Genomic DNA, 14,158 nt, shown 5'->3' on the forward strand with positions numbered 1-14,158 from the left:
AATTACTTATAATGCAGATAACTGGCATTTGATCACTTTAGCATTTCAGAGATTTTAAATCTACAGTCAATCAGAATACTTGCAAAGCACAGTAGTTTTGCCATTATGAATATATGAAGTTCAGGTCTTTATGTAGTTGTGCTTCTCTTTAAATTTGTGATCTTTTCTCTTGGCTTCTGTAACCCTGCACCATTTATGTCACTTTAACTGTTAAATATTGAGCAAACATAATTTCAGCAAGCAATCTGGGTTTTGAAGTTTAAGTAAAAGGAAAATATTGTTACACTTTCTAATCTAACAATACAGTATTTGTAATGCTGATATAACAATATTATCACTAGCTGTTATTTTCTGTTCTAACACCAATAAACGATTTTGCTGCTAGGGTAACATTAGGTTAACTATATGGGGAAATTTGAATTTAAGACTAAAAGAAAAAAAACATTGCATGCTTTTATATAATTTCCTTGGTAACTGTTTACTGCAGCAGGAACAAGAAACAGCTGATGTTCAAAATTTTTGGAAAATGAGATTGATTACTTTTTAAAAACTCTTGCCAGTGTTTCTGGTTTACCTTGCTTTTAAGAGGGATGAACTATTGTTCATCTTGTTACTTTCTCATGTTACTTTGTGGTTGTTTGTTTTATTTCAACCATCTATTAACAATAAATTTACTCCCTAATTTGAACCCCTGCCATTCTGATATCTGTCCTGAGGTTCCCAGTTTGATCTGGTCATGAGGCAGACAAGAACTGTTTTATCAGCTTATCCTTCCTAAAGACATCATTTTGGGCAGACTCCAGTGTTAATCTGTGGTATGCAATTAAAAGTCTGTTTAGGTATAAAATTTATCCTATGCCCTGGAAATTCAAAGCACTAAATTAAACATGACCAGCACGATTGATATTTCTATTGCAATATGATTAGGTTGTTTATTAATGCAGATAATGATATTTATGATACTATTTTAAACATGGGAAGCCATTAAATAGAGTATCAGTCAACAAAATAAATTGCTGCAGATTGCTACAATTCATTTGAGCTTGATGAATTGCAATAAGCAGTACCACTGCAAGCCCAGCTGTGCTGTTTTACTTGGGGCACAACATCCTGTCCTTGCATGAGGGGGCTTGTGTCACTTCTCTGTGCTGTAACAGGAGAAGTAGAACTGGAAGCATGTTATAAACTGGACTGGGAATGCTGAGCTTTGCATTTCTTTTTAATCTGAAATTAGTCTTCTAGTGATAAAATTGATTCTGGAATGGTGACAGAATCAGTAGTTTACCAAGTCTAATCTCTGGTCGTCTTTCTCTGTGCCGAGTGTTAACTGCAGAGCTCCCACTCTTACTGTGTGGGAGGTGGCTGGCTAGACTCCTTAAGAGGAATAAACTGCAATTAAAAGTAGCAGTTAAAAATAAAAAAGGTAGGAACTTATGTTTCCTGATTGTATTTGTTACTTGCCCTTCTGACTGACCACCTTGTCCAGTTTTGTGGTTATGTGTAAGGCATAGTGATTGCACAGTTGAAAAGCAGACTTTGCAAGCTTTCACACTTTATGTAGTATTTGAGAATTTAAGATTCTCTATCTAAAATTATTTACAATGAGGAAAAGTAAAAGCCAGGAATAACATTGCAATGTATACAGGCATAATAGCAGTTTCTGTTTTCAAGTTACTATAGAAGGGCATTTGGGGAGTTCTGACAGTAAGATGGGAATTTGCTTGACTGGAGAGATTTCTGCCCAGTATAAGTGTTCCCTCAAGCAGTTACTAATCACTTTGTCAGATGTGCTTGCATTGAAAATTATTGAGATGCCGAAATTTGTTGTGTCGTGACTGTTGGTATTAAATCATATTTGGATGTCAGGTCAGGATTTCTTCTCAGTAATAAAGTTTAAATACTAATTCATCTAACATTGAGACTAAATTTCTTTTGAGATTGTTTGGATGGAGTGTTCTCACATCTTTTCATCAAAATGGCAGTGACCTAAATGAATTACGTGCATTTGGGTGATCCTTTTGAGCTCTTTTTAGAAATGAGACAAGACGTTGATAGCATGATGATGTGGGAAAGTGTCACTTTTTGCTTTTACTAATGTGCTAAAATATACTTATTGCTCTACAGATGGCAGAGCAGTTCAGTCCTGTAACAGAGACAAATGGTAATTAGGAAACCTAAGAAAGGAATAATTTGGATAGTGTTTTGTGTCAGTAATAAGTATTCCAGTAAGCTAAATGCACTTGAAATACAGACATAGGCAAGAGCCTGAATCAGTCTTAAAAGGATTATGATCTTAGGTGATTGGAAAGACTCAGGTGGCCCCAGGTGTGGCTGTGCAGCTCGTGCTGTGTGACAGGAGCCAGCACACAGAGCTGAGCAGCTGCTGCTGCCTGGGTTACACAGCCCAGAGCTGTCCTACAGCTGGGGACACCTGGCATTGAAAAGTGCTGTGTGCTGTGGGAGGTGATGCACCAATTTCTGTTGTTTTTGCTGGCCTTTCAGCTTTCCAGCTAGTGGCATTGTGGTGCTGTCCCCAGGAAGGCTCAGCAGTGAGAGCAGGTGTTGTGTGAACTGTGTTCTGTCCCAGTAGATTTGGGATTGTCTGTCCCTGTTGGGAAGGCTTGATATATTCTTGCCTTTTGCCCAGAATCTTTCTATGACTGATAAATTTACTAAATTATCTTAATGCTGCTTATTTAATGCATTCCAAATCAGCTCCATATTTTGTCTTGTTGAATATCTTGGCCAATAGCTGGTATTTTTCAGGACTTTTATTGTTTTACATGCTTATGCTTTTGTTGGGCTCTTCTGTTGAGAGACACCAAAGGTAACTGGTGCTTCCAGGATTTTACATCTGGCACAGAAAAACCTGAGCCCTTTGTGAATTCACAGAGCTGCAGTTTTGTACAATATGTCCTTGGCATGGTCCTAAAATGGACCAAGGGTCTGATGAAAATTAGACTTTCCTAATTACATTTTGATGAATCTTGAAGCTCTAACAATATTTAGGGACAAAGAAATAGAGGGTTTTGAATTACTTAAATAATATTCTTTATAAATAATTTTTATTCCAGTTTGATTATTTTAAAATGATTATAAATATTAGCAGTGAAAACTGAAAACAATTTCAGTTTTGTTTCGTTCACAGTTTATTACTTCCTAACTTGCATCAGATAAAGAGCTAAAATAACAACTAAATATTTCACTGAATATACTTTTCTAAATAATACAAGATGAGAATTGTCAGTATCTGATGCCGAATTCTAACAAGTCATGGTACTTTTACATGTTATTTAAATGTGGATTAATGAAAGAAAGAGGGTTATTTAAATGTTATTAAAATCAATGAAAAATTCAATGAGCAGAAATGTTTTATACATAGGACTACAAATATTGTACCAGAGCTTAATTTCTTTGTTAACATAATGGAGCATTAAGTTAAATGATACTGACAGCATGAGCACCTTTAACTGTTACTCTTGTCATGGGTTCCTATTACAGTGAAAGAAAAGGAAACAAAAAGTCTTAAAAGTGTCAGCAAAAGTACATTTTAACCGGTACAGATAGTTTAAAAGTGAATGCAAATTCCAAAATATAGGAAGAAATCTTCTATGCCATGTATTGTCTTGTATGTAAGACTAAGATCTAGGCATTCATGTGCAGTAATAACCTGTTAAATGTGTATGAGCAATATTGACATTTCAGTGATCTGACCCAGCCCTGGCTGGCTGCAATCCTTCTGGGATGCCCAGTAAATCCATCTTCTTGTTTTCAGCACCCTCGTCCCATGTACATGCCTTGCATCTGGAAATGCCTTTAACCAATAGTCTCAAGTTACCCAAAGGGAATAGTAAAAAAAAGAGGTCTTCCACATCAGTGAGCTCTGAAGGGACAGAGATACAGTGCTCTGTGCCCATAAAGGAGAAATGTTTTGAGAGTCTGAAGGAGAAAATATTAAAGAACGTGATTGAGAAGGACAAGCATTCAGAAGTTGGTAAACTACAACACTTTTTGTTTCCAGTGCTTTAGACAATATAAATAATTGTAAAATGACATTAAAAATAATTGTTTTGTCTGTATGTTTCTTAATATTGTGTGCTGTGACGATTTTTTACAGTCTAATGACTTTTACAAGAAATTAGGTCATCAGCCAGACATTGGCCTTATGTGTTACATTATGCAATTTGCAGGTGCAGCTAGAATGGAAAGGAAAGGAAAACTGGAAGAGAAAAGTTCTTCAGCATATGGTATGTAGAAAGCAATATTATTTTTACAAAAAAAATTAAAATTCTCTAACACTTCCTGTCTCTGAAGAGCAAATGTAAAAACATAAAATATTTCCTGGGCCCAGCTGCAGTTTTTGTTTGTTTAAGTCCTAAAAAGAATGTTATGCATATGACAGGTCTATAACAGAAGAATAATTTATAAGATAAAATGAAAGTGTCCATAGCAAGGAGTTTGAAGGATCCTAAAGTATCTATGAAAGGCCCACTGCCTTTGGTTTTTCATTTGGGGTTTTTCTTAGTGGAATTAGTAATACTGGCTACTTCATTGTACTGTCAGATTTGAGATGAGAACAACAAACAAGGGTTACTGGCAAAACATTTGGCAATTCACGAAATAAAATACAGATTAAGAGGACTCTGTTTCTATCCTGTGTTCAAAATAAAATAAGTTATTAAGGACTGGCAAAAATTGAGAAGTGATTCTACTTTGTTTTTCCAGGAGGTAAAAGCTTTGTCTCTGTGTTCCCCAAGAAGATAAGAATGCTCCAGTTTGTGTGCAGGAAACAATCCTGGGTTTCAGGCTTATTTTTTGTAACAAGCTAATTTCCTTGTTCTTTTTCTCCCTGCTGATAACTTAAAAAGTAATTGTGGAGTGAAAATGTGGGATGTATTTTGTCTAGGGAGAATTAACAGGATGAAAAAAATCTTTCAAAGTGCTTGTCCTTGTATATACCAGCAGTGGTTAAAAGTGAACTGCAGTATAAAAAATGTGTCAAATTCGAGTCAGAATCAGTTTTCTGTGAGGATGCCAGTGTATAGTGCAGAGTGCTGACAGCAACACTCTGATACTGAAATTTCCTTCAAATGTCTTTCTGTAGGCCTAATATGTGTTTCTAGGACAATGTAACCTTTATAATTGGGAATTTTGCCCTTGTGAAAGCTTTTTCTCTTGCCCAAATGTTTTTGTTATGAACTGTAAGTAAAATAGAAGCTATAAGCTATTTATGTGATGTTATATATTTTGTGTACTTTGCTGTATTTTTTCTGCCTTAATATCTTACTTGGAAATACTTAAATGATAAAATATTATTTGTCAAATGAGATTCTTTGAACTATTTTATCAGCAATTAATAAGAGGTTTATCCAAGACATCAAGTAAATTAACTGAGTCATTTTGATCTGCCTAGACAACTCGAGCACTTGATTTTGAATGCCTTGTTTAGGCTAAACTGCTTTAAATTGTTTAATTTTTATTTCAGGTAAAAGGAAAGAAAAAGAAAAGGAGAAAAAGGAAAAGAAGGAAAAAGATCATAAACCAAAACAGAAAAAGAAGAAGAAAAAAAAGAAGAAATCAAAACAGCATGGTAAGTCAATTTATATGTTTTTAATGTAAGTAAAACCACCCAGTGTATTTCTGTCATTAGATAGCAAAATTTGTTTGTAAACAATATGAATGTAAAATTTTAGAAATGTTCCAAGAGTAATTTTTACCCTTAAATATGAAAAGGACACTTGGGACTTCTTTTTTTTCTTGCATTTTTAGCCTGTCTCTCTCTATGTGATAGACACATATTTCACAGAGGTTTTTTCCTTCTTCAGAAAGATATGCTTGTTGTTTTCTTCTCTTTAAATTCTTCTTTTAAAGCTCTGTAGACATGTCATACCTATTTTGCTTGGACAGTAAAATCATTCTAGTGTCAAGTTTGTTGCTACGTTTCAGTGGTTTGCTGTATGCAATGCACCCCCTCTTTAACAGTTAACCCTTCTCAGCTGAGGTTGGTGTCTCTGTTACAACAGCCTTGTCTGTTGCCTTGACCAATGGGGATTATATTTTGTGGATTATGTGTTTCTCTGTCCAAAATTTGTGCTACAACATGAAAATGCTTCCAAATCATTCAGTGCTTTAGTGTGAATTGCAATATTGTAGGTTTTGTGTACTTCATCATCCTTATATTGCAGTAATATAATTTTAAGCTATAAACTTTAATTTCTTATTCTACTTAAAAATCATTGGTAGCTTCTTACTTGCACTGAGAAGGCATCTAAGTATTTGCAAGAAGATACTGATAAATGCTAGGTGTGTGTCCAGTATTGTTCTTTGGTTTTATCTTCTTGTGGTCATGAGGGGGTCTGTTGTGGGCTGGGGTTTTCTCTTTCTTTTTTTCATCTTTTTATTCCTTTGGTCTTTTTGCCAGCTTGTCTTGGAACTTAGAAGCTTGGCAGAGGTACCATGATTAGGTTCCAGTTTCTAGGAGTCTTATCCAGTGTTTGTAAATAAGAGAAGGAAATATGCCCAGTGTCTCAACAAATAGAAATCTTAAATCCAGATGCAAAAAGCAATTTGGGTAAAACCTGAATGTTTTATTCTTTAAAAATTCATCTTGTGAAAGTCTGGGTTTCACAGTCCAAACGTTTTCCATTTGGATTTTTTTTAACTGGGGAAAAAATTTGAAATACTCCAGTAAATTCTAACTCCAGTGTCTGACCCTGGAAAAGCCCATCTGCCAAAAGAAACAGGACTCTCCAGGACTAGGTCACTTTACTCCAGATGTGGACAAGAGTGTAAAGATGTGAGGCATTCTCCTTTTGTTTCAAATGAAGAAGAGGGAGCAGGTACATTGTGTACCCCAGGTAAACTTTGGACAAGGCTTTAAGACAAAACAGAAACCCCAGCAAAGACGGGTTTTGTGCTCCAGGTGTGTGCATGACTTGTGATTGCATAAAGCCCATGTGTAGCAGGAATTAGCAGTGCCTGTTATTGCTGCTGCTCTGTTGTAGTGAGGTTGAAAGCCATGCAGCATGAAGTAGTCAACCCTGCTGCTCCTTGAGCTGACTGCAGTGAATACGCTTGGGAAATGCTGGAGATGCTTTGGACAGAGACAGTAAAGAGGAACGTGGCTTCATGGAAGGTGATGTAGGAGAGAAGGATATTATGGAACCCACAACAGGAAAGCTGTAGTGATAGGTGGGAGCAGGAATGCTTCCTACAGAAGGATGGAAGTGCAGTAATCTGATCACTTGCTTATATTTGAAGTACTAATTTTTCAGAGTAGTAAATGAGTAGCTACTCCTAATTACTGATTGAAGGCATGCTTGGGTGGGTCCAGAGGAAGGGCACAATGATGATCAGAGGGGTGGAAAACTTACTTTGTGAGAAGAGGCTGAGAGCCTGTTTAGGCTCCCTTATACAAAAGAGAATGCTGCAGAAAGACCTTATAACAGACTTCTAGTATTTTTAGGAGACCCACAAAAAGGATTAGGATAGGGAGTGTGGTGGTAGGGCAAGGGGTAGCAGTTTTAAACTGAAAGAGAGTAGATCTAGATTAGTTTAGATTGGATATTCAGAAGAAATTCTTTTCTTTGGGTGTGCTGAGCCCCTGGAATGGGTTGCCCAGAGAAGTTGTGGATGTCCTGTCCTGGGAAGTGTTGAAGGCCAGTGTGGATGGACCTCTGAAAAACCTGGTCTGCTAGAAGGTGAGGGGGAACAGGATGATCTTTAAGGTCCCTTCCTGCCCTAACTGTTCAATGATTTGCAATTACATGACTTTCCTAGAGCAGTCTCTCCAGTCATTATGATTAGGGACAGCCAGATGTGTTTATAATGTGTTTCTTGAGAGTGTTGCAAGTAGTTTGTTAGAGGAAAAGATACAGTGCTGGTTATCAAGATAAATGTCAGTACCCCTGTGTGACCAGAAGGCAGAAGCACATGATGTCTGTTCTTGTGTGTGTGCTGTGACAGCCTCACCCTGCGCCTCTCTCTGGCTGAGCAGGAAGATAATACAGAGGTGTGTAAGTACAGTGGGGATTTCTGCAGCAGGTGGGCTCAGACACTGCCCAGGAGCTCCTCTGGATCCAGTCTTTCCAATTTCTGTGCCTGCAGGTATGAGTTCATGGGGCAGCAGCCCCACTGCCGTACAGACAGTCTCACTTGCATGTGCATTCTCACATGCTCCCAGTGTTGGCCAGGACTCCCCAGAGCCCCCCATCCCAGCTTTCCTGCTTAGAGAGCCACTCCCGCCCAGAGCTGGCCCTTGCAGACCCACTGACCCTTGCTCCCACCTGCTCATCAGCTGGTCCAGCTTGGTCCGTGCAAGCAGTCAGACACTTGCACTGGCTGCAGGTGCTGCAGCCTGAGCTCATGGGCCTCTGTGACCAGAGACCCCTGGCATGGGGCTGGCACTGTTGTCACTGCAGTCTCTGAGTGCTGGCACCACCCTTCGACCTGCAGGGCTGCTCCATTTGCTGGCACACAGAGCATGTACATGAACCCTGAATGGAGAGCCCCTTCCCTAGGTAAGAGATGGAAATGAGGTTTAATAAAAGTTACAGAATAGTTGAGGTTGGAAGAGACCTCTGCAGGTGCAGTGGTCCAACCCCCTTGTCCTGGTTGCCGAGGTTTATATCCAGACAATGGCTCCAAGGAAGGAGACTTAAAACCTCTGCCAGCACAGGCTGGGATGCAGGGCATGGCCAGGGAAATGTACTGACCACAAGACTTTATGCATATGTGGCTTTTTTTGTCCTCTTATTCCCATGTTCTGCCCATAATTGTTTTCCCCAAATCACTTCAGTCCATCCATTTCCCCCACCCTTACTTTCTTCCCTAAACATTTCATAGTAAGTCGTTCATAAACCCAAAATTATTTTCCCCCATATCCCGTAGTGTCCTCCATTGGCAACCCCCGGGCTGCAGCTGCCCTTAGTCCAGGAGATGATGCAGAGAGCTGCTGTGGGTAACACATCCTGATGGGTTTCATGCAATGGAGGTGATGGCACTGCTGGGAAAGTCTGAGAGGGGCTTGGCCATGGGATGTCTGTTGTTTTCCTGCTCATCCTCCTCCTCTGGGCCTGTGTAGGTATGCTCTTCTGGGATGCTCCCTAGCCCATCCCAGGACCTGTTGGCCCATTGATGCCTCCTGACATGGGCCTGGAAACATCCAAAGACAATTTTCTTTGGGCTCCCTGTGCTCCTCTGCAGGGGTGCAGACAAGCTTTTATCACTTAAGCTGGCAGGGTCATCTGTGGTTGCTTCTAGGTAGCAATGCTGGTAGTGCTGCAAGCAGCCTTAAGGCAAAGGAGAGAGTCACCAGCAGCATCTCTAAGGATAGCAGATGGTGCAGCATGAATTGTGGAAGAAAGAAGACTGCATAATATTCTAGGAAAAATTACCCCTCTGTACATTCAGAGGTGGCAGAGTTACAAATGGTGATGCTTATCTATCAAACTTGATTATGTTTCTTACTGGAAACTTTTTAATAAAATGTTACAGAGAGCTTTTGCCATTTCTTACTTACAGTTTCATCATCCTGATACCTCAGCATTGATAATCTTTGTTTGTCAACATAATGCTGCAGTAAAATCTATACACAATTTTATTTTTTTTTACATTTGTTATAAATTTTAATTTTTGTAAGAGTGACTTCTTTTCTTTCAACGTTTCAGATTACTCAGATTATGAAGACAGCTCTGTGGAGTTCCTGGACAGGTGCTCCTCTCCCCTGACGCGCTCCTCGGGCAGCTCCCTGACCCTGCGCAGCATGTTCTCAGAGAAGAACACATCGTACCAGTACCCCAGAGCCATCCTGTCTGTGGACCTTAGTGGAGAAAGTAGGTGGAATGAACAGCAAATTTCAGTTTGTAGGTTTAATTTGTTAAGAAAGGGAATTTCAAAGGAAATAATTTGGTTTATGTTTGGGATTGTAGCTATAAATATGGTGACTGATTTATCCTTCATCTATTTAAATCAAAATGCTTGCACTCCTCAAGCTGTTCTACATGGTACTTGCTTTGGTTAAGTGTTGCTACTCTGCATCTGAGGAGAGCACATTAAAGGCACTTTGCAGAATTCATCTTGAAATCTCATGTATCAGAAGTGTGTTTGAGTGTGATTTTTTTTGCTAGTGCAGATTAAGATTTTTACCTGTTGAAGCTCCCTGTATTTCTTTCAATTATTATGTCTCTCCACACAGTTTCACGTGTATTTATTTCTATTAGACCTTTCAGATGTGGAGTTCTTGGATGATTCTTCCACAGAGAGTTTGTTACTTAGTGGTGATGAATACAATCAGGATTTTGATTCAACTAACTTTGAAGAGTCTCAGGATGAAGATGATGCTATCAATGAAATTGTTAGATGCATTTGTGAACTTGATGAAGAAAATGGCTTTATGATTCAGGTAAAGAAGTTTGATGTGTGGAGTTACATTTTCCATGTGGATGTTTTGCTTGTGAAGGTGCCCTTTTGATGTGTCACAGACTGGAATTATGTAGAGAGCTGTTCTTAAGTGAGCAAGAACAAAATATTTCTTTGTTCTGCACTTGGTTTGGCTCTGTTCAGTGGATGCAGAGCTGTTTCTCTAGGATGGGGTTTCTTCAGCAATTTGATACATAGGACAAATTGCTGGGTAACCTTTTTCTTTATAGCCAGCTGATAAATTTGGAATAAAGTTTCCTCGGCCACACACAAACCATTCTGCTTCTGTTCCCCAGACCATCCAGATTTTACAAGCCCTCCTGGCTTGGCCCTTGTGCTTTGCAGTACCACTTGCAGAAACCTCTCTGCTTACTGTAAATGTCCCTCCTCTGTGTGCAGTGTGTCTCCTGTGCAGACACTAAATACTGTTAGTACTGTGAGGTGTGTTTCATCTTTAGAACAGCACTTCTCACACTGGGTATCACTACCAGGTTTTAGAAACTGCTGAGAATTTACATCTTAACTTGGTATAGATAAAAGGGAAGAAGAGTATTCCATGTCTGCCCAGCATTCAGGTGTTGACAGATTGCAACTCCTGATAGATTGCAACTGCTGCTTATTACTTTGTACTCCAGTTAGGGGAGAATTTCCCATCTATGAGTAATTTCAAGTATTTTTCCTCAAGCGATTTATAATGCAGTGATTAAATCAGATGCAAAAAGCAGTAAGGAAGAACTGAGTTGTCAACAACTTTAAAAAGGTCATGAACCTTCTGTGGTTTTTACCCCCATTCAGAATCAGGTTTGTATTCAACTACTGCTGTGGTACATTTCCAGTTGACAGTATGGAGCTCTTTAGTCAAGATTTAAAGGAAACAAGTAGGGCTGTCATGTGTTAGTGGACTCACTGTTCTGGAACTGACAGAGCCCTGGAAATGAAGGGCACACAGGCTGTCTTGGGGAGCAGACTAAAAGGCTGTGCTGTGTTGGAGGAACTGAGCAGTTCAGCTGTGGTAACAATGTGGAAAATGGACTGGTGTAACAATCTTCTGAGACAGGAGGGAACACGGTAGCTGTAGTGACAGGGGAAAAGGTAATTTCAGTGTCTTGAACAGGTTCATGCTCAAAGGCATGTCAAAGCAGAGAGATTTTCAGCAGTGAGCCAGCAGATATTTAAAACTCTGGCAAGCACAGAGTTGAGAAAGGGAAGTGTCTTTATAAGAGGCAGTTTCCTGCCTGTTTTTGAAGTCCAATGGCAGCCTGATTTTTCCTCTTCATGCTTGTCTCACTGAGAGCAGCTAGTTTGCTGTTTCTAGACTCTCATGTCTTACCACTTCTATTTTGCTCTCCTATTCTCTCGTTTCTCCTCTTTCATTTTCTCTTAATTTTCTTTTTCTTTTAGATTTTCCATTGGTGCGATATTAAAAGCACATCTTTCTAGCGCACTGGAGAGATGCTTTGTAAATATAAATAATTAAACTGAAGAGTTTTCTACTTTTCACTGTTATGCTGTAATGTATTACATTATCTTTCTACTTTACTATAATATTATACTCCTGTCTTATGTTTCACTACTAAATATGTAGGTGCTAAAATACTGAATGTTGCAATAAAATACTATTTAATATTCCATCTTCAGTTTCTTTTTTTTTTTTTCCTCCAGTCTGAAGTTTGTGGTTGAGGTAGCTTTCAGATCTAGAGCTCTTTTTTAGCGTGATGTCTTTGTCTACCCAAGTACAAATTGCCCAGCTAAAATAATCTTGCTCAAGCCAGCTATTTAAATTAAAGTGCTGTTCTCTGCATTTTGATGATTCAAGAAGTAGCCTCTGGGTTTTTGCATTTACTTGTCTCAGTTTTAGTTTTTGCTTTTGTTGTGTTTTTTTTCTGATGTCAGTGTGAAGAATGCTTGTGTTGGCAGCACAGTGTATGCATGGGACTGTTGGAGGACAGCATTCCAGAGCAGTACATCTGTTACATCTGCAGAGATCCACCAGGTATGGATAAAGCACCTTTATCTGCAGCCCTGCTTGGGATTTTTGAGCAAAGATGTTATGAATTTGCTTAAATTGTTCAAGCTTTGTCTGTTTTATGTTACGTGTGATGCTTCTTTGGGGCAAGTGATTCTAAGTTTGGCTCTGAGCAGAAACTTACTTTTGTGTTAGTAACATCATGGTCAGCTATGCTAAATCTTATCCATTAACTCAGTTACCATTGTTTAACTTGTTGAAAGTTAATTTTCCCCAAACTTTTGCAGTTTTTTATGTCAGTGTAGTCTGAAAAACCTTTCTAAAGAAATAATTTTTGTGCAGGGGTCTGTTTTGCCAATACTTGGAATCACATTTGTTCATTTAAATATTTTCTTAGAGGAAAAGGACTCAGTACCACAGTACATTCAAACATGCTGTGAATGGCATTTCATAGTAATTGCAATTTTATAATGTTTACAGTAGCCCAGAACTGTGTAAAAGTGTGGAACTGAATATTTAAAATACAGAAAATCTATTCCATCTTAGAGTAGACAATAGTGCACAAACAGCATATGTGGAATTTCAGATAGGTCAAATTCATACTAACTAGGAAAACTTTACTTTTAAACTGAATACATTTGATTAGGAAGATGTTGATTTAAAAATTACTGTGTATAAACCCATTTTTCTTAACAGTTATATGGAGAAAAATTAAAGAATTTGGAAGTAAGTTTTTTGTATTTTCTTCTGACAATTCGTACAAATGCACATACCTGTCTTCTGGTGAAATATTCAGCACTCCAGCTGTTTCAAAAGGGCAATGAGACTACAACCTCAACTTTACTGTCATTCTAAATTTAAGAAGTGAAATATGAAAATTGCAGAGATTTTATTAGCTATTTCTGAGATGAAATATTAGGAAAGTAGAGCTGGTCCCAGTGTGAATCAAAACTGGTGGTAGAGAGTCTTGTCTGATAGTTCTGTGTGGTGTCTCTTTGAGCAGCCCAGCTTTTTCTTACTAAACCCAGCTAATTTGTCTTGTGCTCTTTCCCTGCACTGTGTTAGGTACTTCGTTTTCCCCTGCTATGCAGAGTCTGTGTCCCTAATTTTTATCTTCTCTCCCTTCCTAACCATTACTTCTTTTCTTTCTATGTCAGGAGAAAAAAGTCATTCTCAATGTCAGTATTTTAAAGTGTATTGGGATAATGGGCAAAAAGGAGATAGACAGGGTATTCCACTGAAAGGTATGAAGGGCTTCCATCAACCCATTCTTTGTTCTGTCTATGATGATAGTTATGATTTGAAATCCACTGTAAGATATTGTCAGTCTGTCTGGGTGCCGTGTTGTAAACAATAACATTGCAATAATTAGCATTATGCATTTCTAGTTTTGGGTGGGCATTTTTGTTTTGTTTTGTTTTGTTTTTTTATTTATTTATTTGGGATTTTTAGTAGTTATTTAGCTACTGTAGAAGCCTTAGCTAAATCCTCATTCCTGCTGGTTGGGTTAACACACAGCAGGGGAGACCTGAGGCCCACATACATCAATACCCCCTCTACAAGTCTGGTGAAAGGCATCTCAAAGGGAGTGTAAGAGCCCTGCTGTCAGATAACTTTGAAATATCTGCTTTTCCTGAAGCCTTTGCTTGGCTTCTAATAAATAGAGTGAGCCAGCATGTACTTTAAACACTGGCAATAATAATATGTAATAAATAGATATTGACTTCAGTATTGAAGCAAAACGTTTGTCTTTTAGAAACAAACTGGGTGTTT

At 38.4% G+C, this 14,158-nt stretch overlaps 1 protein-coding gene across 3 annotated transcripts in view; it reads left to right on the forward strand.

The window, feature by feature from the left end:
* Window positions 1-14,158, forward strand: part of PHF20L1 (PHD finger protein 20 like 1) — a 57,088-nt gene that overhangs the window by 31,334 nt on the left and 11,596 nt on the right. For 2 of the 3 annotated variants that reach the window (XM_058800388.1, XM_058800395.1), the window contains 5 exons: window positions 4,191-4,247; window positions 5,486-5,590; window positions 9,669-9,833; window positions 10,221-10,402; window positions 12,313-12,412. In XM_058800388.1, the coding sequence (XP_058656371.1) occupies window positions 4,191-4,247; window positions 5,486-5,590; window positions 9,669-9,833; window positions 10,221-10,402; window positions 12,313-12,412 (609 nt within the window). Of the gene's footprint in view, window positions 1-3,775; window positions 3,995-4,190; window positions 4,248-5,485; window positions 5,591-9,668; window positions 9,834-10,220; window positions 10,403-12,312; window positions 12,413-14,158 lie in introns of all 3 variants that reach the window. The other variant, XM_058800383.1, reaches the window with a different exon arrangement.

The sequence above is a fragment of the Ammospiza caudacuta genome, chromosome 1 (genome assembly GCF_027887145.1).
Source record: "Ammospiza caudacuta isolate bAmmCau1 chromosome 1, bAmmCau1.pri, whole genome shotgun sequence".
Lineage (NCBI taxonomy): Eukaryota > Metazoa > Chordata > Aves > Passeriformes > Passerellidae > Ammospiza > Ammospiza caudacuta.